Consider the following 27,734-nt stretch of genomic DNA (forward strand, 5'->3'; position numbering starts at 1 on the left):
AACCTATCTGGTAATAGAATTTCAGAGAATTGGTCACACGTGTTTGCAAAGACATGTTTAGCTGCTGAGCCGCGCCAAGGCCTCTCTGATATCAGCAGTCCTAACACTACATAATAGCAGTGCCTACATAGGGCCATGTGATTTGTCTACAGTAAGGCCTCATAATAAAGGCTCACCTCTGTTCTCTCCCTGACAGTCCTTTTATTTCCATTTGAGCACCTTATATTTGGTGATTTTGACTATAAATATGATTAGAAAAATACAAAGATTATATTTATAAGTTATAAATATTTTCCTTGTATTATTTTGATCATATTTAGAGTAAAAACTCAGGAGTATACTGGAGTATGAATGACAGGAGAGGATCCCCTGCCTACACGTCACTGCTTCCAATTAAATTCTAGCCTCATTCCACAAGGATGTGTGGAAACAATCATGCATTTGCACCCACAGTGAAAGTGATAAGGCATTAATGAACCCCTCCTGAGTCTCAAATAGCCGTTCTGCATGTTGTTCTTTTTAGAGCAAGGATTCCAGCTACGCCATTCAAAAAACTAAGAACAAGTTGATTAAAAAGAAAAGAGATGGGGTGGGGGGAGGCAGACAGACTAGGGTAAATCCAATATTAAAGTAATCTTTTGGCCACTGCTGAAATTATGGTAAGAATCTTTTAATTACCCTTAGTAAACCAAACTGATGGGTAAAAAACTCCCAGAATTACCCACTCCGAAGACGGAGGAGCATACATTTGTACTTGCCGCCAAAACTGTTTCATTGGGGGACAGTCCCATAAGTACTGATAAAGAGATCCCTCCCACTGACCACATTTAGGACATGAGCGAGAATCTGACAAACCCATTGTAAATCTCCTCTGAGGAGCAGTGACGTGCGGTGAGGTCATAGGCTGAGGAGTGTTTGTGTGTGTGTGTGTGTGTGTGTGTGTGTGTGTGTGTGTGTGTGTGACAGGCACCCAGAGTCATCGTGACGGCCCGAGTAAGTCAGCTCCAGCATGCTCCTGCTCCTCTCCAGTCTGCGCAGCTCACCTCCAGCCAGCAGCCACAGCAGACAGGCGAGGACAGGGCCCAGCCCCAGCCACCGCCAGTCACCGCCGACCCCCGCCGCTTCTTCCGCCCGCCGCATATGGTTGATTGGACAGAGGATCCAGCACTGGATCCGCTGTCCAATCACAGCTGCCTTGCTGGCATGGGCGTGGTGTCCCTGTTATTGGGCTTTTACAGCCCAAGTGCTTGGTCCCGACCCTGTTTAATCCCGTTCCAATTGCCAACGGTAGGCACTGCTATCAGTGCCTCCCAAACCAATTTAAGGTATTTAAATGATTAGCATAACATAAAGATGATACTTATAACACAAAATATGTGTCATAAGTATCTTCTTTCTATTATGTTAATCATTAATGACAGGGGAGGCACTGCCTCCCCTGACTGCACCTCCCTGCTGAGGAGACAAATATACCCATGGTATACTTTTAGAAGCATTGCTCTATAGGAGACAGCCTGCATGGTAGTGCAAGAGTTTGTACATTTACAGAAAGATCAGGAACATGTCATGCCAGCAGGACAATACTACCATCACTTTAGAAAGAAAAAAATCAATACTCAACCTACGTAAATTAAAATGCATAGATATTGCGTGATTATCTGTCAGGTCGACTCAAGACCTTATCAAATCATTAGACCAATCAGATGGCGGTAAATGAGTTGACACATGTTGAACAAAATACACAACTTATGCAAATATAATTTAATGCAAAAAGATACAGTAAGTAGAGGGTAAATCAAATTTCAATATAATATCAGTGATCGTCTAGGGCTTATGAGTTGTCATACTGTATCTACAAGTTGTTATAAATGGTTAAGCCCATGAGCAATGCATCTGCTGTAGTAAGTGGGTAACTAGCCTCTCCACCTTGGAATGCAGAGTTACGAAGGAATGGAAGAAATAGACTATGTCAACTATTAGAAGTGTCATTTTCGTATATATTTCCATGCAGCCCGGGAAGACATCAATAAAATATTGTTCTGAACTTCCTCAGGTAGAGAAGACTGCAAAGGATGGAGAAAAGAAACTAAAGACATAGTAGGGAGGACAGACTGCTCAAGCGGAGTATTTGCATAATTCTCTGAACATGTAACCAGTCCCTGATATACTGTATCTCATAATGCTAGCAAAATGATACAGCTAAAAGTTAGAGAAACCTATGCCACCCTATGGAGTCCACTGTTGGAGTTTAAATACGCAGACATTTATTCTGCAAGATACATTTCCTAAATTCTGTATCAGGGAATGAGTAGAAATGGGAGAACCTGGAGGGGATACAATAATCTAGGAAACAGTATCATCTTAATTAAATGAACCCAATTATGGTGTTCTGCTATAGCGGATGTAATCAGTAGGCAAATGTTAATAGGACAGAGTCTGTGGAGCTTTTTCGGGATTTGGACACCAAAGTACTTTAAAGAGGTAGATGCCTAGCTAGGTCGGTGAAACACACCTGTGCCAATGGGGCTTGGTATCCGCATGGAGCTGTACCACAGTGGATTTATCCCAGTTAACTATAAATTCAGAGCTAGTGTTATAAATATACGAAAGAGAGTGATGGGTTGTAGAAGCAAAAAGGAAAAAAGTTATTTGGTACAGGTTGAGTATCCCTTATCCAAAATGCTTGGGACCAGAAGTATTTTGGATATCGGATTTTTCCGTATTTTGGAATAATTGCATATCCTAATGAGATATCATGGCGATGGGACCTAGGTCTAAACACAGAATGCATTTATGTTTCATATACACCTTATACACACAGCCTGAAGGTCATTTTAGCCAATATTTTTAATAACTTTGTGCATTAAACAAAGTGTGTGTACATTCACACAATTCATTTATGTTTCATATACACCTTATACACACAGCCTGAAGGTCATTTAATACAATATTTTTAATAACTTTGTGTATTAAACAAAGTTTGTGTACATTGAGCCATCAGAAAACAAAGGTTTCACTATCTCACTCTCACTCAAAAAAGTCTGTATTTCGGAATTTTCCGTATTTTGGAATAGTTGGATATGGGATACTCAACCTGTAATGCTGTTAGTTTAACTTCATGCAAACCAATGGTGATGCCCTTAAAATAAGAGTTAGAGAGAAAACTGTGCTGTTTGTACTGCTTTCACTGCATACGAGTAGTGGGGGGATTAACAGGGAAGGCAGAACATGGCGCAATTTATTAGCCAAAACCTTTGCTAAGATTTGAAAATCTTGATTAAGTAACGTTATTGGGTTGTAAGAAGAGACAAGATCCACAGACTTATCTGGTTTTGGAATAAGTATAGTGTGTGCATGATTAAATTGAGGATAGGGAGCGCATTCTCTGTGCAATCTATGAAAAAGTGTGATGAGGAAGCATACAGTACATACTTGCCTACCTGACCCTCTCCATGAGGGAGAAAATGCTCTGTTCCTGGACTTTCCTGGTAATGTATGATTGCCATCACCTGTGGTGAAACACCTTTCTTATCAATTAACTAGCTCACCACAGGTGATGGCAATCATACATTACCAGGAAAGTCCAGGAACAGAGCATTTTCACCCTCATGGAGAGGGTCAGGTAGGCAAGTATGATACAGTAAAAGCTTATAAAACTCTGTGCTCTAACTGGCTGGGTCAGGGTACTTATTGGGTAAGGGCATTAGAGATGTGATAACAATACTATAACCGTCCCTGTGAATAAGTGTAGCCTCCGAGTCCGCTCATTCACCTCAGCACTGTAAAACTGCCCCTTGGACTTTTTACATGTTAGATAGGGAAAGCATTTGCTCCCTCCCCCACCTACTCCACTGTGTAAGTTACCTTCTAAGAAAGTCATTTATATAGAAATGTGTTAACTCATTGTGGGAACAAAAAACAAGTGCCATTCAGAAACCTACTCATTCTAATGTATAGTAGAGGCTTTTGATCTATATATAAAGAAATTACTGATCAGAATTTCAAAAGGCTAAGGCATACCTCCCAACATGACCCTCTCCAGGAGGGACAGAATGCTCTGCTCCTGGACTTCCCTCAATTTATTATTGCCATCACCTGTGCTGAAACACCTTTCTTATCCATTAACCTGTTCAACACAGGTGCCGGGAATCATACATTAAGAGAAAAGTCCAGAAGCAGAGCATTGTGTCCATCCTGGAGAGGGTCATGTTGGGAGGTATGGCTAAGGAGACCCAAATTCCTCTCTCATTTTTTTCAGCAAATACTGTATGTAACTGAACTGCAGGGACCATTGTAGAGAAATCATTGCAGTTGCATTAAGGGCTTGCTTGCTATAACTGACTAATATTCATATTCATACTTCGGTTTGTACAGTTTTGGTTCCATAGTATTTCTACATCTTGATTATAATCACCTATGCAGCTGACTTTTCCCTTATAGAAATCAGTATAATACAGAAGCCCAAACAGCTCTGCTAGACTCAGAGCAACTTATGCCCAAATGTATTATGCCTTGGAGAGTGACAAATTGCACAGTGACTAAGTACCAACCAAACAGCACCTAGCTGTCATATTTCAAACACAGCATGTAACATGGCAGTTAGGAGCTGATTGGTTGGTACTTTATCACCGTGCAATTTATCACTCTCCAAAGCTTGATAAATCTGGGCCTTAGTTTGCTCAACCTATATGATTGTATACTGTAAGAAGTTGTTCATACACATTTTTTACAATTAATGAATAAGCCATCTGTCTTCCTCTATGTAACACCCTCTAGAATATGTTAACACCACTTTCAGTGTTTAATGCAGATGACTATCACAGATGAGCATGCCTAAGGGTGTGTACATACGGTGAGATAAATCTGTAAGATTTTGACTATATAGTCAAAATCTTATGAAAAGTTAGTGCATATCTCATGGTGCTAGGCAGCTTGCGATACAGATTCGATCCGATGCGCGCTCCCGTGGGGTCGGTATCGTAAGGCTAGATAGACTGTGCAGGCAAGTCAACCTTGACTATCTAGTGTACTATCTAGTATAAAGTATAGTCAAAATTGGCACTTAGTCAAAATTGTACATAGACAAAATCTCAAGCACAGATAGTCAAAATGTGTCCTATCTGTACTATCTGGGCTCTGGGGGAGTTCAAGGGAAATCGCATAGTCAAAATCGAACATAGCAGGGATCTCACCGTGTGTACACACCCTAAGACCCTGGAAGGTTTTGCAGGGATAAGGGGTGTTGCCAAATCATGCAACCTGCAAAAGTGGTGTGGCCAAGTGGGAAACAGCATTAAAGGAGGAGTGGAACCTCAGTCTATAAAAGAGAGGGGATCCCCCTCCTTTGAAAGAAGACATCTTGAAGCTGGGGGGAGGGAGGTAGCTCCTGAACTCCCCCAGCTGCCATGATGCCCATCTAACGCACAAGGAGAAAGAGAGAGAGAGAGAGAGAGAGAGAGAGAGAGAGAGACCAAGAGAGAGGTTTGGAGAGGGACCTGGAGAAAGGGTAGATGTTATGGGGGTCATTCCGACCTGATCGCACGCTAGGATTTTTTGTTGCACTGCGATCAGGTCACTACTGCGCATGCGTATGCACCGCGATGCGGATCGTTGCTGAGCGATGGATTTAACGAAGAATCCATTCGCACAGCTGATCACAAGGAGATTGACAGGAAGAGGGCTTTTGTGGGTGTCAACTGACCATTTTCTAGGAGTATTTGGGAAAATGCAGGCGTGTCCAAGCGTTTGCAGGGCGGGTGTCTGACGTCAATTCCGGACAAGTACAGGCTGAAGTGATCGCAGCGGCTGAGTAAGTTCTGAGCTACTCAGAACTGCACAAAACTTTTTTGTAGTGCTCGGCTGCACATGCGATCGCACACTTGCAAAGCAAACATACACTCCCCTATAGGCCGGGACTATATGTTTGCAGCGCTGCAAAAAATAGCTAGTGAGCGATCAACTCGGAATGACCGACCCCCGTTATATCCAAATGGCCTAAAGGACCTCTGACATCACAGGGAGCTGCAAGGTCGGTGGGCTGCACTATCTGGTGGTGAGCTTCGAGCCCAAAGCTTGGCGAGCAAAGCAAACCTATTAAGGTACTTTTCAGGTCCCATGTTCCAACCTTTCTCCTCCCCATCCTGTCGTGGGTCATGTGGTGTTTGTGATGTCAGAGGTCCTTTTGCCTGGTAGAATTTAGCCTCAACCCTGGAGTAAGAGCTGTACAAGGAGAGAATCTGCAGCCAGAAGCTTGCAGTGTGAGCAGCCCAGGAAGATCTCCACCATATAGCAATCAGGAGAGGGTAAGAGCTGCAGAGGTATTGCAGAGAGAGGGAAGATGTGTCCCAAATTATAGAAAATGTAGTATTAAGTAAGAATAGGAGTCCCATATATATGAAAGCCTCCAGCAGCCTTTAGGAAGGGAGGAGTTCACTGTTCAGGCAATGTGGCTGTAGAGGAGCCATTCCTGTAGGACAGTGGTCTCCAACCTTAATTGGGGTGTGAGCTACTTTCGGAAAATAAATCCTCTGGAAGAGCTACCCCCTCCCCCTAATGTGCGTGCATTCCTGTGAAAGTGGGTGTGGCCTCGGGAAGTGGATGTGGCCTCAGAAAAATGGGTGTCCTCGCAACAGTAATACCCTTCTGCATAGTGCCAGATACACAAATAATCCCCCCCCAGCAGTGCCAGATACACAAATAATGCCCCCCAGCAGTGCCAGATACACAAATAATGCCCCCCTGCAGTACCAGATGCACAAATAATGCCCCCCAGCAGTGCCAGATACACAAATAATGCCCCTCAGCAGTGCCAGATACACATATAGTGCACCCCCAGCAGATACACAAATAATGTCCCCAAAAAATCAGCACAATGCAGGTGCATACTGATGGAGCATAATGAGGTTGTGGCACAGCCACATTATGCTCCATCAGAATACAATGCATTGTGCTGACTGCAGCTGTCACACACAGAAGCCTTTAATAATATTACTGCTGGCACTAACCCTGGGCGGTCCGGATGGCGTGGTGTGCGGGCTCCGTCACACTCCATGCGGCAACGGCTGCTCAGGGGAAAACATGGAGGGGGTATCGGTGCCATCAGCTCTCCCGAGTATACGTTGCTTCCGGCTGCGCACAGCCGCTCCCGGCCGCGCACAGCCACATAGAGTCCAGCGGTGCGCTACCCGTCGCTCGCAAGCAACGGGTTGGCGACCGCTGCTGTAGGAGAGTGGGCTGCAGCAAAGAGTACACTGCTGATAGTGCCAGAGCTGCATTGGAAGAGTCTGTATATTGCTGTCCCATGCATAGGTACTGAAACAGTGAGGGGCAGCTCCAGCCCCTACAATGTGTGACTAATTACTATGGGCTGGACCCTCCTCTGAGATCAGCCCTGTGCCCTTCTCACCTCCCACTGCATATGTTTCTCACCTCTTCCCCCTTCTTCCACCTTTATCCTCCACTTTGTCAGCTCCACTTTGTCCTCCCAACATTTCCAACTGGGTTCAGCTGAAAATGTACCCTATAAAGTCTGCACCGTGTATGCACTCATGATCCATAAAAGTGCATGGTTGTGTATGCTCCCATTAAGGCAGGAATGGGGAACCTTCGGCCCTCCAGCTGTTGTTGAACTACACATCCCAGCATGCCCTGCAACAGTTTTTGCATAGCCAAATAGCAACACTGTAGCAAGGCATGCTGGTATGTGTAGTTCAACAACAGCTGGAGGGCCGAAGGTTCCCCATCCCTGCATTAAGGGGTTGCATGTGGGAGCAGCTAGTTGCAATTGGGATGCAGCTGCATGTGCAGCCCATTCAAAGGTTAGCTGATGGTGGCTGACTCTGTGAGTAGATAGATAGAGATCTCTGTCATCAGGTAGGTGGTGTGGAGGGTAAGTCCAAATACCCCTGAGGAGGGGACATTTAGTGATTTAGGGGGGACAAAATTAAATTATATCTTGCCACCCCCAATCAAACAAGGTTCCGGCTCCCCTGGTCCAATGTGAAGCTGAGGGGGTGCAAAGAGGTAGATATGTGTGTGTGACCATCTGTATAATGCTGGCCTTTATAGAGTCGAGAGAGGCATACTGGGTTTGAGGCATTCTTTATATTTCTGCAGATAGGCAGAATGTAGTTTTACACCAGTGACCAATAATACACTTGTGTAGGGTGTTTCCTCCATAAAAGCTGAGATGAAAGCTGCTGGAGAGCAGTGAGAAATATAGTATGCTGGAGAACTACAGGCAATGCAGATTCTTGCAGAGGACAAGCCATGCGATCGCACTGGGCACCCGCGTTGCACTTTGTATCTGCTCCCCCTCTTCCCTACTCCTCCGCTTGGGAGGCGAAGTTTCATGGAATGACACTGTTGCGTAGTGACATCACAACGAAACCCCCCCAGCAGAGTAGTACCGGCGAAGCGGGAGCAGGAGATCTGTGCTGGCGCAGCGAATATACATACAGCATTCCCCTTGGCAACAAGCATTCCCCATGGCAACAAGCATTCCCCTTGGCAAAGAGCATTACACTTGGCAACGAGCATGGATCTCAGAGCATGAAACCCCTGGAAACGAGCATGACATCCAGCACATGAAACCCCTGGCAACAAACAGGTAATTTAAAAGTATTTAGACGCTTTACTGTAGGGCATAATGTATCACAGGCATTGCGGTGTATGGCATAATATGGTGCAAGTGGCATTTCTGTGTAGGGCTTAATATGGTAATATTTTAGTGAGGCCACGCCCCTTTGCATAAAATTGTTTTTTTATGCTTGCACTGGGAGCCAAATTGTCTAGAAACAGCCCTGATTACAGGCATCAGCCAATGAAAAGGACAGGTGGATCTGCATGTGTAAATTGCAAGTTATGCTTTTGTACTGTACATGTGCTTTAAAGCGACGATATGTCGCCCAATCCCATGGTTTGGAGCAACATTTAGGGCACATTGTCTAGTGTGTACCCATGATAAGCGTGCACCGATGGGTCACTAGCAACATCCCCCTGTCGGCCCTGCAGCAGGGCTGACGGGGGATGTCGCTAGCAATTATATGCTGCAGAATTGGGGGCGTGCCCTCGCGGTAAGTGGTGTGGTCTTGTGGTAAGGTGGCATGGCGTCGTAGCAAGCGCCACGATCGCAAGACCCCCCCATTTTTTGTCACTATGGGGGCATGGACAGCGCTCTCAGTAAGCTGCTGGTCATGCCCCCTGTCCCTCTCTGTGCGCACAGCATCTATCCACCGCTGCTCTACTCAGAACAGCGAGTGACAGGGAAAATCTCGAATCTGCCCAACCACCCGCAGTACACTGCGACCTGCAGGTGGGACAGCGGGACAGACCGTGAAAAACAGGACAGTCCCGCCAATATCGGGACAGTTGGGAGGTATGCAAATGTGTATGCACTTGCTGCATACCAGGTCCTGATGACGGCGATGTCTGGCTGGGTATACATCACTCTAAGGGGGTCATTCTGACCCGATCGCTCACTGCAGTTTATCGCAGCACAGCGATCAGGTCGGAACTGCTCATGCCAGCCGTTGTTGCCTAGTGATCGCCTCTGAGGCAGAGGCGGTCGCTGGGCGGGAGGGGGATGGACGGAGGCGCGGTTAGGCCAATGCAGGCGTGGCCAGACCATTGGGGGTCAGGCCGCGGCGGCTACGTGACGTCACACGCAGCCGCTGCGACCCGGGGCAGCGAAGAGGTTCTCCCGGTCAGCTGCAGGAGCTGCGCTGGATGGGAGTAACTCCTGAGATGCAAAAGCATCGCCGCTGTGCGATGCTTTGGCATTTCTGCGGGGTGGGTTGGCGGCACTGACATGCGGGGCGCACTAGCCCTGTGCTGGGCGTCCCCCTGCATGTCTGAGTGCCTGATCGTAGCTGTGCTAAATTTAGCACAGCTACGATCATCTCGGAATGACCCCCTATGTGTATCCAGCTTATGACTGTGCTGGTGAAGATGATGGAGTGTAATGTAACCATATTCATAAGACTGTCTATGCCATCTGACATGCCATGTATTTGAGCTGGAGGGAGAGGAGAAACTTGATGTAACTATAAACATGTCTTTTAAAGTCTTGTGTAGGAGGAGAGAAATAAAGGCGTATATTTTAATAGGAGAAGCTCTGGCCCCCAAATCATTTCAACATGAACTACTTCTGCATAATCTATACCGGTGTGTTACTGTTATAAAGTCTGCATGTGCAGGAACCCCCTTCTCAGGTATTGCCCACACCCTAGAGCAGAGCCGGCCCCAGGCATAGGCAAACTAGGCAAATGCCTAGGGCATTTGGTATGCCTAGGGGCACCAGCAGCTTCTGCTGATTAAAATGATATGTGGCATGCCTATATTCTGTGTGTAGCATTTCGTATGTAGATACAGCCACAGTCGTACACAATATATAGACATGCTGCACATGCTGCATATAATTTTAATCAGCAGAAGCTGCTTGTGCATCCTAGCCATATAGCAATGCAAATAAGTTGCATTTTCACCAAAAAAGGTGCCCAACGTTAGCTCAGGTGCCAGCTGACTCATGCCAGGCATCTGCTGCATGGCGCATTGAGACAAAATGTATCCAAGCAGAGGCAGAGGTCACAGTGTTAGCAGCCGTGTGACTGCTGTGTACAGGTGGGTTGGTTGTGCAATAGTGTTCGGCATATGTGTAAGGGGCATTATGCGTGCCATGTGTAAAATGCATTAATAATGTGTGGCATTATGTTTATAAGGACATTAATAATGTTTGTCATGTGTAAGGGGCATTACTGTGTGGTATTATGTGTATAAAGGCATTACTAATGTGTGGCATTATGTGTATAAGGTGCTCTACTGTGTGGTGTTACGTATAGAAAGGGCACTGTGGTGTAATATGAATAAAGAGCAATATGGTGTGGTGTATTGTGAATAAGGATCAATTCAGTGTGGTGTAATGTGAATAAGGGGCACTACTGTGAGGAGTAACATTTATAAGGTAAAGTGGTACTACTGTGTGATGTAACGTGAATAAGGGACACTATCGCATGATAAAATATGAGTAAATTTGCACTACTGTGTGGCGTAATTTGAATTGGGGGTATTATTGTGTGGCCATGCCCCTTGCCAGCAAAAAGAAGTCCCTGTTTAGGCTGTGCGCTGAATGTGCGCACTGTTCCTATTTAAAATATAGGGGGTAGGAACACCAAAATAAGGACTGCTATGGGTGATGGTGCTGGGAAAGTGGTGCAGGGTCAGAGGTGGACTGGCGGTGGTGCTAGGGGGCACCAGCCAAAATCTTGCCTAGGGCATCATATTGGTTAGGGCCGGCTCTGCCCTGGAGAACTAGCCAGGGGCAATTGGAGGTGTATCACTGCTAAATGCACCTTGCATCACACTGCACACTGAAGGGGTGTTACATCTGCATACAAATAGTTTGCAATAATGTAAAAGGTAAGGTCATGCATGATGAAGAAATACATTAGTTATAATATGTTTTAATGACACTCCCAGGGTCATATTACCAATAGACTGCATAAATCCATATTACCTTCTGTTAGAGAGTTGCAGGGAATGGCCTGAGGTCCTCAGGAGGTAATACATGACTATTGTGGTGTGCCCCTCTGCAATGAATAAGTTGTGTAGAATCATTTATGTGCATGCACGGACCTACAGATGTGTCCTCTTTCATATTTTGTCCGTGCGCTACAAGTCGCGTTACACATAACATGTGAGTGTCATATGACTGGGTAGCGCAAGCGTCTTTTTTGCTTTTTTTCACGTCTTAGACACAAAGTAGTGTGCATCCTATTACATTACTTTGTGTCTAACACACATTTTCACAGAAAAAAATGCAAAAAACATGATCGACGCTACCGAGTCCCGCCACAGCATGGCGCGACTTCAAGGGCTGTTTAGCGTGACTGCAGCAAGTATGTAAGAGGACACATCTGTATGGCGGCTGTTTGGCGATAGGAAATGGAAGGACCATGGCAGATGTATACCTGGTAAATCCTGGGCATCCTTAATACTGTATTTGTGGGTATTCCCTATCCTCCACCCCAAAAACACCCATTTTGGGACATGCTGCAACTTTTCTTTAACTACTTAACTGGCATGGTCAGATCACATGTGACTGCACCGGCCCACTGTATCCCCCAGTTTTTGACGAAGCGATACAGTATGTTTGGCAGATGTGTATAATATAATATTTAAAAAATATATTTTAAACTATATTAAATAAAAAATAAAAAGTATGTGAACAGGTTTAAAGGGAAAAATCACCAGTTTTAATTAATATGCGTCTTTCTTCACCAATAGCATCCATTTCAACATGCCAAGTCCCCTTCCTATCGGAGGGCTGGACAGTTGGGAAGACTAAAAACTTATGACACTAAGGAGAGGGTGAATTTAACTAGCTGTGGCAAATTACTCTGGCTAATTGATCCCCGGGTTAAGGGGGGGGGGGGGTTTCAGTTGTACCCGATAGCCGTCATTATCTGGGATTTTGTTTCACATGTCCGGTAGCATGAGTAACAAAATCCCTGATAAGTGCCATTTTTTTCATACAAAATTGCGGAAACACATGAATCTGGGAACTTATGCCAGAGCCATGTATTTTGTCATGTAAAAGGATTTATTTTGTCCAAAAAAAATGGTCTGGAACTGAATTGCCTGATAACAGCATTGGGCAAAAAATCACGATAAACAGCCCTTTTCTTTTTGGATGAACTTTTAACGAAACAATTAAATTCCTCCTTACCATAACATGTCTATCCTGATAGTGTTTCCCATTATGGGGTATCTGCTGTAAATATATATATATATATATATATATATATATATAATGTATTTAGAAGATCACAACATAGTTTCCAACATTTCGGGGTTGTTGTCAAGGTGTGGCAAAGGGGTTAACAACTCTGAATCGTTGGAAACTATGTTGTGATCTTCTAAATACACTCAACTTTTTTGAAAGTCTCTGAGTGCTGCAGCCATTCTTTGTTAATCTGCATCTACCTCACTGAGGGTACCGCAGCTGATTGCCACACAGTGGAGTGCCAGGCTGTCTTTACAAAATAAATTATAATTAAAAAGCTCAGTTTTAAATGTATTAACTTGAACCCTCAAAACAATGGATGAGAACAAACATAGCAAATATGTTCACAGGGCTGTAATGCTGCAAATATATATATACAGTATATCTAAATATCTATCTATCTATCTATCTATCTATCTATCTATCTATCTATCTATCTATATATATATCTTAGAGATGTGCGGCGGATACTTTTCGGGCTTCGTGTTTTTGTTTTGGATCTTCGGTCGTGTTTTGGATTGGCAAAACTACACTTTCGGGTTTTGGATTTGGTTTTGGATCTGGGTGTTTTTTGAAAAAACAACAACTCATAAAAACAGCTAAAATCTTAGAATTTGGGGGTAATTTTGATCCTACAGTATTATACATTAATTTCCACTCATTTCCAGTCTATTCTGAACACCTCACAATGTTGTTTTTAGGCCAAAAGGTTGCACCGAGGTAGCTGGATGACTAAGCTAAGCCACACAAGCGACACAAGTTGGCGGCACAAACACCTGGCCCATCTAGGAGTGGCACTACAGTGGCAGGCAGGATGGCAGTTTTAAAAACTAGGCCCCAAAGGGCACATAATGCAAAGTAAAAAAAGAGGTGCAAGATGGAATTGTCCTTGGGCCTTCCCACCCACCCTTATGTTGTATAAACAGGACATGCACACTTTAACAAACCAATCATTTCAGCAACAGGGTCTGCCACACGACTGTGGTTGAAATGACTGGTTTGTTTGGGCCCCCACCAAAAAAGAAACAATTAATCTATCCTTGCCCAAACTGGCTCTACAGAGGCAAGATGCTGTCCTCATCCTTATCCTCCGAGTTCTCACCCCCTTCAGTGTTTACATACTCATCCTCATCCTCACAGAGAAATAATTCAACACCGAAGAGATGGATTTTTTGGTATTTTGCCCAGGCATGACAATGGGCTTTTTTTAATCCCATGGCCAACAACTGTCTCCACTTTTTTTTTTTTTATTCAGGAGGGAGGAGTACTTCCATCTTCACGAAAAGCTGAACCACCAGTCATGAACATAGGCCAAGGCTTTAGCCTTTCCTTGCCACTTTGTGTCGTGAGTGGCATATTGTCAATTTTACGTTTCTTATCAGATAATTTCTTTTTTTTTGGGGGGTACTTAATTTTTGGTTCTTGGATTTTATATGCCCTCTATGACATTGGGCATCGGCCTTAGCAGACGACGTTGATGAAATTGCATCATCAATGTCATGCCTGGTGGCAGCAGCAGCTTCAGCACTAATACTAGAAGTGGTTCCTAATATTCCACTATTTTTTCAGCCACATTTTTGTTCTCCATTTCACAGGACAGCACCCCTTTACTATTACAGCACACAGAACAGTGCCCCTTTATTTTCACAGCACCCCTGTAATTTTAGAGCATACAAGACAGGGCCAGTGTACTTTTATTTTAACAACAGCACCCCTGTATTTTTACAGCATACAGGACCAGTGTAATTTTATTTTAACAACAGCACCCCTGTATTTTTACAGCATACAGGAACAGTGTACTTTAATTTTATGTTTACAGCATACAAGACAGGGCCAGTGTACATTGATTGTCACTGCACCCCTGAATTATTACAGCATACAAGACAGGGCCTGTGTACATTTATTTTACTGCACCCTAGAATTATTACAGCATACAAGACAGGGCCAGTGTACATTTATTTACTGCACCCCAGAATTTTTGCAGCATACAAGACAGTGCCAGTGTACATTTATTTTACTGCACCCCAGAATTTTTGCAGCATACACAAGAGGGCCAGTGTACATTTATTTTACTGCACCCCAGAATTATTACAGCATACAAGACAGGGGTGTGTGGCATGGACGGTAGATAGTAACTAGGTCGACAGTGTCTAGGTCAACCACTATTGGTCGACAGGGTCTCTAGGTCGACATGGTCTAGGTCGACAGGTCAAAAGGTCGACATGAGTTGTTTATGTTTTTTTGGTGTCGTTTTCTTCGTAGAGTGACTGGAAACCCCAATTAGTGCACCGTGTCCACTTGCAAGGCTCGCTTCGCTTGCCATGCTTCGGGCAAGGTGCCTCGCTTCGCTCGACACAGATAAACCCACTCATCTGTAATATATATATTAGAGGTTGTCTCCATTCCATTCCACTCTTTTTATATCCCTTTCCTGTTTTATACAGTTTAATTACCTTTTCCCGCAGAACCTTTGACAATTCTTTTGCTTTCCCCATGACTCAGAATCCAGACACGTCAGTGCAGCACTGGATGAAAGATGCAAGGGTCTTTCAGGAGTCCAAAAACTCACTGACCTTTTATACACACACACTGATTACAAGCAAACAGATCACAGGTGAGGATGGTTACCTTTAGTAGCCATTCAAACCCGTTTGTGTCAACTTGTGTGCATGTTATCAGGCCAAAATCTCCAGGGTATGTAAACTTTCGATCAGGGTCATTTTTGTATTTTCTGTTGTCATTATGATTTAAAAAGAGTAAACACAGTTGTTTGACAATAAATGGCTTCACCCAACCACTAACCACGAGTGAAAGAAAAGTTTGTGAGTTATCATTCATATTCTCTGACAAATGGCCAGAAAATCACAAATTCTGCTAGGGTATGTAAACTTATGAGCACATCTGTATATACATTAGAGATGAGCGGGTTCGGTTTCTCTGAAACCGAACCCGCACGAACTTCATGTTTTTTTTACGGGTCCGAGCAGACTCGGATCCTCCCGCCTTGCTCGGTTAACCCGAGCGCGCCCGAACGTCATCATGACGCTGTCGGATTCTCGCGAGACTCGGATTCTATATAAGGAGCCGCGCGTCGCCGCCATTTTCACACGTGCATTGAGATTGATAGGGAGAGGACGTGGCTGGCGTCCTCTCCATTAGAAATTAGATTAGAAGAGAGAGAGAGATTGTGCAGAGTCAGACAGAGTTTACCACAGTGACCAGTGCAGTTGTTGTTAGTTAACTTTTATTTATTTTAATATAATATATCCGTTCTCTGCTATATCCGTTCTCTGCCTGAAAAAAAACGATACACAGCAGCAGCCAGTCACACAGTGTGACTCAGTCTGTGTGCACTCAGCTCAGCCCAGTGTGCTGCACATCAATGTATAAAAGGCAAAGCTTATAATAATTGTGGGGGAGACTGGGGAGCACTGCAGGTTGTTATAGCAGGAGCCCCCAGGAGTACATAATATTATATTAATTTAAAATTAAACAGTGCACACTTTTGCTGCAGGAGTGCCACTGCCAGTGTGACTAGTGGTGACCAGTGCCTGACCACCAGTATAGTAGTATATTGTTGTATGTATTGTATACTATCTCTTTATCAACCAGTCTATATTAGCAGCAGACACAGTACAGTGCGGTAGTTCACGGCTGTGGCTACCTCTGTGTCGGCAGTCGGAACTCGGCAGGCAGTCCGTCCATCCATAATTGTATTACAATATATACCACCTAACCGTGGTATTTTTTTTTCTTTCTTTATACCGTCGTCATAGTGTCATACTAGTTGTTACGAGTATACTACTATCTCTTTATCAACCAGTGTACAGTGCGGTAGTTCACGGCTGTGGCTACCTCTGTGTCGGCAGTCGGCAGGCAGTCCGTCCATCCATAATTGTATTATTATTATAATATATACCACCTAACCGTGGTTTTTTTTTCATTCTTTATACCGTCATAGTGTCATACTAGTTGTTACGAGTATACTACTATCTCTTTATCAACCAGTGTACAGTGCGGTAGTTCACGGCTGTGGCTACCTCTGTGTCGGCAGTCGGCAGGCAGTCCGTCCATCCATAATTGTATTATTATTATAATATATACCACCTAACCGTGGTTTTTTTTCCATTCTTTATACCGTCGTCATAGTGTCATACTAGTTGTTACGAGTATACTACTATCTCTTTATCAACCAGTGTACAGTGCGGTAGTTCACGGCTGTGGCTACCTCTGTGTCGGCAGTCGGCAGGCAGTCCGTCCATCCATAATTGTATTATTATTATAATATATACCACCTAACCGTGGTTTTTTTTTCATTCTTTATACCGTCGTCATAGTGTCATACTAGTTGTTACGAGTATACTACTATCTCTTTATCAACCAGTGTACAGTGCGGTAGTTCACGGCTGTGGCTACCTCTGTGTCGGCAGTCGGCAGGCAGTCCGTCCATCCATAATTGTATTATTATTATAATATATACCACCTAACTGTGGTATTTTTTTTTCTTTCTTTATACCGTCGTCATAGTGTCATACTAGTTGTTACGAGTATACTACTATCTCTTTATCAACCAGTGTACAGTGCGGTAGTTCACGGCTGTGGCTACCTCTGTGTCGGCAGTCGGCAGGCAGTCCGTCCATCCATAATTGTATTATTATTATAATATATACCACCTAACTGTGGTATTTTTTTTTCTTTCTTTATACCGTCGTCATAGTGTCATACTAGTTGTTACGAGTATACTACTATCTCTTTATCAACCAGTGTACAGTGCGGTAGTTCACGGCTGTGGCTACCTCTGTGTCGGCAGTCGGCAGGCAGTCCGTCCATCCATAATTGTATTATTATTATAATATATACCACCTAACTGTGGTATTTTTTTTTCTTTCTTTATACCGTCGTCATAGTGTCATACTAGTTGTTACGAGTATACTACTATCTCTTTATCAACCAGTGTACAGTGCGGTAGTTCACGGCTGTGGCTACCTCTGTGTCGGCAGTCGGCAGGCAGTCCGTCCATCCATAATTGTATTATTATTATAATATATACCACCTAACCGTGGTTTTTTTTTCATTCTTTATACCGTCGTCATAGTGTCATACTAGTTGTTACGAGTATACTACTATCTCTTTATCAACCAGTGTACAGTGCGGTAGTTCACGGCTGTGGCTACCTCTGTGTCGGCAGTCGGCAGGCAGTCCGTCCATCCATAATTGTATTATTATTATAATATATACCACCTAACCGTGGTTTTTTTATACCACCTAACCGTGGCAGTCCGTCCATAATTGTATACTAGTATCCAATCCATCCATCTCCATTGTTTACCTGAGGTGCCTTTTAGTTCTGCCTATAAAATATGGAGAACAAAAAAGTTGAGGTTCCAAAATTAGGGAAAGATCAAGATCCACTTCCACCTCGTGCTGAAGCTGCTGCCACTAGTCATGGCCGAGACGATGAAATGCCAGCAACGTCGTCTGCCAAGGCCGATGCCCAATGTCATAGTACAGAGCATGTCAAATCCAAAACACCAAATATCAGAAAAAAAAGGACTCCAAAACCTAAAATAAAATTGTCGGAGGAGAAGCGTAAACTTGCCAATATGCCATTTACCACACGGAGTGGCAAGGAACGGCTGAGGCCCTGGCCTATGTTCATGGCTAGTGGTTCAGCTTCACATGAGGATGGAAGCACTCAGCCTCTCGCTAGAAAACTGAAAAGACTCAAGCTGGCAAAAGCACCGCAAAGAACTGTGCGTTCTTTGAAATCCCAAATCCACAAGGAGAGTCCAATTGTGTCGTTTGCGATGCCTGACCTTCCCAACACTGGACGTGAAGAGCATGCGCCTTCCACTATTTGCATGCCCCCTGCAAGTGCTGGAAGGAGCACCCGCAGTCCAGTTCCTGATAGTCAGATTGAAGATGTCAGTGTTGAAGTACACCAGGATGAGGAGGATATGGGTGTTGCTGGCGCTGGGGAGGAAATTGACCAGGAGGATTCTGATGGTGAGGTGGTTTGTTTAAGTCAGGCACCCGGGGAGACACCTGTTGTCCGTGGGAGGAATATGGCCGTTGACATGCCAGGTGAAAATACCAAAAAAATCAGCTCTTCGGTGTGGAGGTATTTCACCAGAAATGCGGACAACAGGTGTCAAGCCGTGTGTTCCCTTTGTCAAGCTGTAATAAGTAGGGGTAAGGACGTTAACCACCTCGGAACATCCTCCCTTATACGTCACCTGCAGCGCATTCATAATAAGTCAGTGACAAGTTCAAAAACTTTGGGTGACAGCGGAAGCAGTCCACTGACCAGTAAATCCCTTCCTCTTGTAACCAAGCTCACGCAAACCACCCCACCAACTCCCTCAGTGTCAATTTCCTCCTTCCCCAGGAATGCCAATAGTCCTGCAGGCCATGTCACTGGCAAGTCTGACGAGTCCTCTCCTGCCTGTGATTCCTCCGATGCATCCTTGCGTGTAACGCCTACTGCTGCTGGCGCTGCTGTTGTTGCCGCTGGGAGTCGATGGTCATCCCAGAGGGGAAGTCGTAAGCCCACTTGTACTACTTCCAGTAAGCAATTGACTGTTCAACAGTCCTTTGCGAGGAAGATGAAATATCACAGCAGTCATCCTACTGCAAAGCGGATAACTGAGTCCTTGACAACTATGTTGGTGTTAGACGTGCGTCCGGTATCCGCCGTTAGTTCACAGGGAACTAGACAATTTATTGAGGCAGTGTGCCCCCGTTACCAAATACCATCTAGGTTCCACTTCTCTAGGCAGGCGATACCGAGAATGTACACGGACGTCAGAAAAAGACTCACCAGTGTCCTAAAAAATGCAGTTGTACCCAATGTCCACTTAACCACGGACATGTGGACAAGTGGAGCAGGGCAGGGTCAGGACTATATGACTGTGACAGCCCACTGGGTAGATGTATGGACTCCCGCCGCAAGAACAGCAGCGGCGGCACCAGTAGCAGCATCTCGCAAACGCCAACTCTTTCCTAGGCAGGCTACGCTTTGTATCACCGCTTTCCAGAATACGCACACAGCTGAAAACCTCTTACGGCAACTGAGGAAGATCATCGCGGAATGGCTTACCCCAATTGGACTCTCCTGTGGATTTGTGGCATCGGACAACGCCAGCAATATTGTGTGTGCATTAAATATGGGCAAATTCCAGCACGTCCCATGTTTTGCACATACCTTGAATTTGGTGGTGCAGAATTTTTTAAAAAACGACAGGGGCGTGCAAGAGATGCTGTCGGTGGCCAGAAAAATTGCGGGACACTTTCGGCGTACAGGCACCACGTACAGAAGACTGGAGCACCACCAAAAACTACTGAACCTGCCCTGCCATCATCTGAAGCAAGAAGTGGTAACGAGGTGGAATTCAACCCTCTATATGCTTCAGAGGTTGGAGGAGCAGCAAAAGGCCATTCAAGCCTATACAATTGAGCACGATATAGGAGATGGAATGCACCTGTCTCAAGTGCAGTGGAGAATGATTTCAACGTTGTGCAAGGTTCTGATGCCCTTTGAACTTGCCACACGTGAAGTCAGTTCAGACACTGCCAGCCTGAGTCAGGTCATTCCCCTCATCAGGCTTTTGCAGAAGAAGCTGGAGGCATTGAAGAAGGAGCTAACACGGAGCGATTCCGCTAGGCATGTGGGACTTGTGGATGCAGCCCTTAATTCGCTTAACAAGGATTCACGGGTGGTCAATCTGTTGAAATCAGAGCACTACATTTTGGCCACCGTGCTCGATCCTAGATTTAAAGCCTACCTTGGATCTCTCTTTCCGGCAGACACAGGTCTGCTGGGGTTGAAAGACCTGCTGGTGACAAAATTGTCAAGTCAAGCGGAACGCGACCTGTCAACATCTCCTCCTTCACATTCTCCCGCAACTGGGGGTGCGAGGAAAAGGCTCAGAATTCCGAGCCCACCCGCTGGCGGTGATGCAGGGCAGTCTGGAGCGACTGCTGATGCTGACATCTGGTCCGGACTGAAGGACCTGACAACGATTACGGACATGTCGTCTACTGTCACTGCATATGATTCTCTCAACATTGATAGAATGGTGGAGGATTATATGAGTGACCGCATCCAAGTAGGCACGTCACACAGTCCGTACTTATACTGGCAGGAAAAAGAGGCAATTTGGAGGCCCTTGCACAAACTGGCTTTATTCTACCTAAGTTGCCCTCCCACAAGTGTGTACTCCGAAAGAGTGTTTAGTGCCGCCGCTCACCTTGTCAGCAATCGGCGTACGAGGTTACATCCAGAAAATGTGGAGAAGATGATGTTCATTAAAATGAATTATAATCAATTCCTCCGCGGAGACATTGACCAGCAGCAATTGCCTCCACAAAGTACACAGGGAGCTGAGATGGTGGATTCCAGTGGGGACGAATTGATAATCTGTGAGGAGGGGGATGTACACGGTGATATATCGGAGGGTGAAGATGAGGTGGACATCTTGCCTCTGTAGAGCCAGTTTGTGCAAGGAGAGATTAATTGCTTCTTTTTTGGGGGGGGTCCAAACCAACCCGTCATATCAGTCACAGTCGTGTGGCAGACCCTGTCACTGAAATGATGGGTTGGTTAAAGTGTGCATGTCCTGTTTTGTTTATACAACATAAGGGTGGGTGGGAGGGCCCAAGGATAATTCCATCTTGCACCTCTTTTTTCTTTTCTTTTTCTTTGCATCATGTGCTGATTGGGGAGGGTTTTTTGGAAGGGACATCCTGCGTGACACTGCAGTGCCACTCCTAGATGGGCCCGGTGTTTGTGTCGGCCACTAGGGTCGCTTATCTTTCTCACACAGTCAGCTACCTCATTGCGCCTCTTTTTTTCTTTGCGTCATGTGCTGTTTGGGGAGGGTTTTTTGGAAGGGACATCCTGCGTGACACTGCAGTGCCACTCCTAGATGGGCCCGGTGTTTGTGTCGGCCACTAGGGTCGCTTATCTTACTCACACAGCGACCTCGGTGCAAATTTTAGGACTAAAAATAATATTGTGAGGTGTGATGTGTTCAGAATAGGCTGAAAATGAGTGTAAATTATGTTTTTTGAGGTTAATAATACTTTGGGATCAAAATTACCCCCAAATTCTATGATTTAAGCTGTTTTTTAGGGTTTTTTGAAAAAAACACCCGAATCCAAAACACACCCGAATCCGACAAAAAAAATTCGGTGAGGTTTTGCCAAAACGCGGTCGAACCCAAAACACGGCCGCGGAACCGAACCCAAAACCAAAACACAAAACCCGAAAAATTTCAGGCGCTCATCTCTAATATACATACAGATGTATGTATATATATGTTCCAGCATAAGTCTAGAATGCCTGGAGCAATTTACACCAAACTTGGTACACATATGCTTTACAACCTGGAAAGAAATACTGTGGGGGTAAATACTGTGGGGGTAAATACTGTGTCTAGAGGTGGGGGTAAGAAGGGGGTGACATGTAAAAATGCTTAGTTTTCGGGCATAACTCTGGAATGCCTGGAGCAATTTACACCAAACTTGGTACACATATGACTTACAATCTGCAAAAAAATACTGTGGGGGTAAGACACCCCTAGCTCCCCTAGGGATAGGGGTGGGAAGGAGATGACATGTAAAAATCCATCGTTTTCGGCATAACTTTGGAATGGCTGGAGCAACTGACACAGAGGCACACATAGGTAGGGGCAGAGGCATCCACGCTGAAGGGCAGAGGCACCCACGGGTAGGGGCAGAGGCACACACGGGTAAGGGCACAGGCACCCACGTGTAAGGGCACAGGCACCCACATGTAAGAGCAGAGGCACCCATGGGAAAGGATAGAGGCACAAATGGGTAGGTGCAGAGGCACACGCGGGTAGGGGCAGAGGGTATGGGCAGAGGTACCCACGGGTAGGGGCAGAGGCACACATGGGTAGGGGCAGAGGCACACACAGGTAGGGGCATAGGCATACGGATAGGAGTAGAAAGGGAAAGGGTGTAGAGAAGGGAAGGAAAGGGCAGTTCTGCTGGGGGGGAAAAAAATCGCAACTCACTAGTGGCTAGTTTGCGGGCATGGACCATCATCAAAGCCATGCCGATAATTCCCAGCATACCTGAGAAATAGTCTCAGGCAGGCAACCAATTATGGCAAATCCCGGCAGGCTACTGGGTGATCTGACCCTGAGGCATTGTGAAGTTTATTTAAGAAATATCACAGCAATATGTATTGCCACAATCCTTTTATATTTATCGCCGGGTTGGTATGTTATGCCGGCTGCTGGGATCCCTGCGGTCAGTATACCAACACTGGGATCCCGGCAGCAGAATGCCGGTGGGGGCGAGCGCACCAAAGCCCCTTGCAGGCTCACTACGCTTGCCACGCAGTGGGCTCGGTGGCTTGCTGTGGTCACCACACATCTGTTCCCACTCTATGGGTGTCGTAGACACCCACGAGTGGGAATAGACCCTCTGGATCGGCATTCCGACTGCTGGTATTTTTAGCATTCGAGATCCCGGCGTCGGCATGCTGATCCCGAGTGCCAGTAACATAACCGCATCCCCATATGGCCATCTCAGGAGAGCAGTAGAAGGGGCATCTAACTGAACAAAATATTTGTATTTAAGCCTTTTTAAAAAAATATTACACCATGATAAATATGTTTCACATTTTATACTTTTTTATATCTACATTTTTTGTTTCCTTTTTTTTTTTAAATAAACTGAAAGCTATAAGTCTGGACATACAGCTCACCCCACATGTGTGAAAAAGCCAAGACAGTTCATATAGTATGTATCCAGACTGGCCAGAAAGGCGCTCAGTTCAGCCTTACCACTTTCAGCCAGTATCGCCTGGGAACCGAGAATCACTCAGCTGCTTGACAACATTTTATTAATAAAATGCTGCGATCACTGAATTTTCATTAGTGTTATAAGTGGCAATATAAAATCCCTGCATCTTCACAAATAGGCTCATATGTAGTACAGCACAAAACTAAATAATGCTGCCAGGTCCCTGTAAGTGTAGATGTGGGCAAAACAAATTTGCACAAAACACCTTAAGGCCCAAAGTATTTATAATGGTTACAGTAATTAGGATGGAATGTCTATTGCAACATATACCTCATATACGTTTACATTTATATAAGGGTATTATTGACCATTATGGAAGTTTACCTAGCCATTTTCCCTAATGTTGCTAATCAAGCATATTTTATTGGGTCTATGGAAGCACTTCAAAGAAGAACAATGGGGGTCATTCCGAGTTGTTTGCTCGCTATTTTTTTGTCGCAACGGAGCGAATAGTCGCTAATGCACATGCGCAATGTCCGCAGTGCGACTGCGCCAAGTAAATTTGCTATGCAGTTAGGAATTTTACTCACGGGATTACGAGGTTTTTTCTTCGTTCTGGTGATCGTAATGTGATTGACAGGAAGTGGGTGTTTCTGGGCGGAAACTGGCCGTTTTATGGGTGTGTGTGAAAAAACGCTACCGTTTCTGGGAAAAACGCGGGAGTGTCTGAAGAAACGGGGGAGTGTCTGGGCGAACGCTGGGAGTGTTTGTGACGTCAAACCAGGAACGACAAGCACTGAACTGATCGCAGATGCCGAGTAAGTTTGGAGCTACTCAGAAACTGCTAAGAAGTGTCTATTCGCAATTCTGCTAATCTTTCGTTCGCAATTTTGATAAGCTAAGATTCACTCCCAGTAGGCGGCGGCTTAGCGTGTGCAAAGCTGCTAAAAGCAGCTTGCGAGCGAACAACTCAGAATGACCCCCAATGAGCAGGAAAACCAACTTCCCTCAAGGATATATTTGCAGCAGAGGCTCAGCTAGTAAAATGAATGGGGGCTAAGGTGGTGACCCTAAAGCAGGCATGTCCAAACTGCGGCCCTCCAGCTGTTGTGAAACTACATATCCCAGCATGCCCTGACACAGTTTTGCTGTCAGAGAATGCTAAAGCTGTGTCAGGGCATGATGTGAAGTGTAGTTTCTCAACAGCTGGAGGGCCGCAGTTTGGACATGCCTGCCCTAAAGTGTTTATATATATATATATATATACATACACATACATACACACACCTATATCACACTTCATATTAATAAAGGGATCACTGAGCCTATTGTAGCAGCTGTCATTCTGAATAGCTCTTGCATTTCTATTATCTCTATATGTTTACATCAGGTGTTGTAAACTAAAAATCAGAATTATTTATTAGGTTTGGAACATGAGGCATTGTTTCCCCTGCACAAAGGCATCTGCTGCATCCCCAGAGCAGTCAGGGAGAGAGCCCCTGGGAGGGAATGTAAACTCAGGACCTGACTGGCAGTACACTGTATCTGCATGCTATAATTGCAGCAGCCTGGTGGAAATGCTTTTGTCTCCCTTCTCCAACCCCTCCATTAAGTAAGCATGAAATTAAAGCCCAGAAAACATCCCTTGCTGATTAGATTGTCTTGTTTCTGAGATTAATTTGTAACTATTACAATACTAGGCATTTTGAATTGCTTGCTAAGGCATTGTAATGTTCTTACTGTACTTGATTAAGAATTAATCACAGAACAACTTCACTTAAATACATATTGATAAATACATTTAAAGCTATAGGCATCTGTGTGTCTAGATTATGAAGTCACAGTCATTGTGTCTGGGAGTAATGTCTACATACAGATGGGTGAAGTTAGGACAACGCTACCATTACACATCAGTATTCTCACAGCAGAGTTTTACTCCATGGGACATTAATACAGCATATAAGAATAAAATAATTAGTACTCAATTTCATATGCAGTCACATTTCATCTCAGGACAACATGCTTGGCGTAATGGTTAGCATTATTGACCCAAAGTACTGAGGTCTTCGTTTCGATTTCCACCCACTTTGAACGTTCCCACCATGTTTTGATGGGTTTCTTCAGGCTACTATGGTTTCCCGCAAAATCTAAAAACATACTGCTAGGTTAATTGAAAACTTAAAGTAACCCTATTGTGTAAATGTGTGAATGTATGTGTGTTTAGGGCAGACTAGAGGGGTCAAGTGGTTGTTATCTGCCATCAAATTGTATGTTCCTATGTTACATGTGGTATGTACTGTATACTGTATATACTGTATACTGTATATACTGTACAGTACATGTGGTAGGGAATATAGGGCCTGATTCAGAGACGGATGTAAATTCAAAGCCGCTTGTAAGCAGCTTTGAATTTCCATCCAATTTGAAGGAGGAACATTTAGGAGACGTCTCAGTAGAAGAGACGCCTCCTCCATGTAGCTGCGATCCCAGCACTGTGACTGACCATCGGTCGAGATGTTCATGCAGACGGGCAGATATTTAAGCCTCAGTTTACACAGCTGACAAACGGAAGGGTGGCCAGGAAGTCTGCGTGGTGACACGCAGACCCCTCTCCCCTCCCAGAAAATGGGGGAAGCATGCCCCCGTTTTCAGGAACGCAGGCCTCCCCCCGCTTCCTCCTCACACCCCTCAACGGGGAACTATGAGCAACATTGCAAGGCCCGTTCTGTGCATGCCGATAATCTGCCGATAATCTATGGGACTGACCTCTGAATCAGTCCCATAGATTGTAATCTCAACTAGGGTTGGGACTGATGTGAAATGCCAAATATTATCTGTAAAGTGCTGCGGAATATGTGTGCGCTATATACAGTAAATATCTGTTATATAAATACATTTTTCATGAAATAGCCCTAAACCATGATACTGCCACCACCATGTTTCACTGATTAGATGAGGTTCTTATGCTGGACTGCAGTGTTTGCTTTTCCTCAACGTAACATTTCTCATTAAAGCCGAGAAGCTGCCCGAATACCGGAGGTAAGAAATTCTATTTATAGGGCGGTATCCTATTAGGTGCGGTGATTTACCGCACGGTAATAACGGCTTTTTCTAAATCACCCATTATTGTCTGATAATACATGGGATCCATGATAACATCGCAGATCCATGTGTTACGTCCGATAACAGGTCTCCTGGGTCTGGTCATCAGAGATTCTGCTTCACGTGCCAGCTTACAAGGCTAATTGGATAGCTCTGGGGGAGTCTAAGCCTCAATAAACAGTAAATTAGGGGCCTACTGTACGTTGCATTTTCTTCCAATACACTAGTATCTGCCCAGTAGATAGATAGATAGATAGATAGATAGATAGATAGATAGATATCTCCGCCATCAGGTAGGTGGCGTGGTAGGTAAGTCCAGCTGCTTTTAGGGGGAAGACATTAAGTGACTTAGGGGCGCCAAAATGTAATGATATCTTAACCCCCAACCACAAAGGTTGTGGAACCCCTGGGTGTGGGTATACATGAACTGATGCTAGTTGACCTGTGTAGAGGACAGTGCCATACTCTGCTCTGTAATGGTCTTAAAAAACAACTTTTATATCTACAGTATGATTCTATCTATACCACGCTGTATTTAAGAAACCTTCATTAATACTGCTACCTACCTGAATCCGCAGGAGACTTGCTGCGACGTGTTGGTGCTGGGCTTTTTGCTGAACTTTTAAGAGGACCGGGCACTGTTTTTACAGGCTGTGCTGGGGTTCCTTTCATGACGCGACATTCTATAGGTGCAAAACAAAAAGCAACACAACGTTCATATAGTTTACTACAGGATACAATAGGAATAGAAATACCTAATAACAATGATGAAAAACGTTCTTGAGAAGTATACAAAAATCCTGCTACCTCAATGAAGAAATTAAAGGAGAAACAAACTGGGTAGTAAGTGTAGACAGATTTGGCCAACCAAAAATAAACCGGTTTGGCACAATGTCTGATATTTTTTATTAGGAAACATAAAATTACTTTTCTTTTGTATCTGCCCTCTGGCACTAAATGTGTCAGACAGCAAAGTCTATTTGCTCCTAGATTTACAGTCGTGGAGTTTGTTGTGAGGTCAGGCAGAATTTATATTCACACAATGCCAAGTTTTCACACCGAACCCCAGGAAAGA

The 27,734-nt window shown here is 44.6% G+C and overlaps 1 protein-coding gene across 1 annotated transcript in view; it reads right to left on the bottom strand.

Moving 5' to 3' along the window:
• The window catches only part of DCX (doublecortin), a 199,445-nt gene that overhangs the window by 9,038 nt on the left and 162,673 nt on the right, over positions 1-27,734 (bottom strand). The window contains exon 5 of the mRNA XM_063937320.1: positions 27,226-27,342. Within this exon, the coding sequence (XP_063793390.1) occupies positions 27,226-27,342 (117 nt within the window). The remainder of the gene's footprint in view (positions 1-27,225; positions 27,343-27,734) is intronic.

This window comes from Pseudophryne corroboree, chromosome 8, assembly GCF_028390025.1.
Source record: "Pseudophryne corroboree isolate aPseCor3 chromosome 8, aPseCor3.hap2, whole genome shotgun sequence".
In the NCBI taxonomy this organism is placed as follows: domain Eukaryota; kingdom Metazoa; phylum Chordata; class Amphibia; order Anura; family Myobatrachidae; genus Pseudophryne; species Pseudophryne corroboree.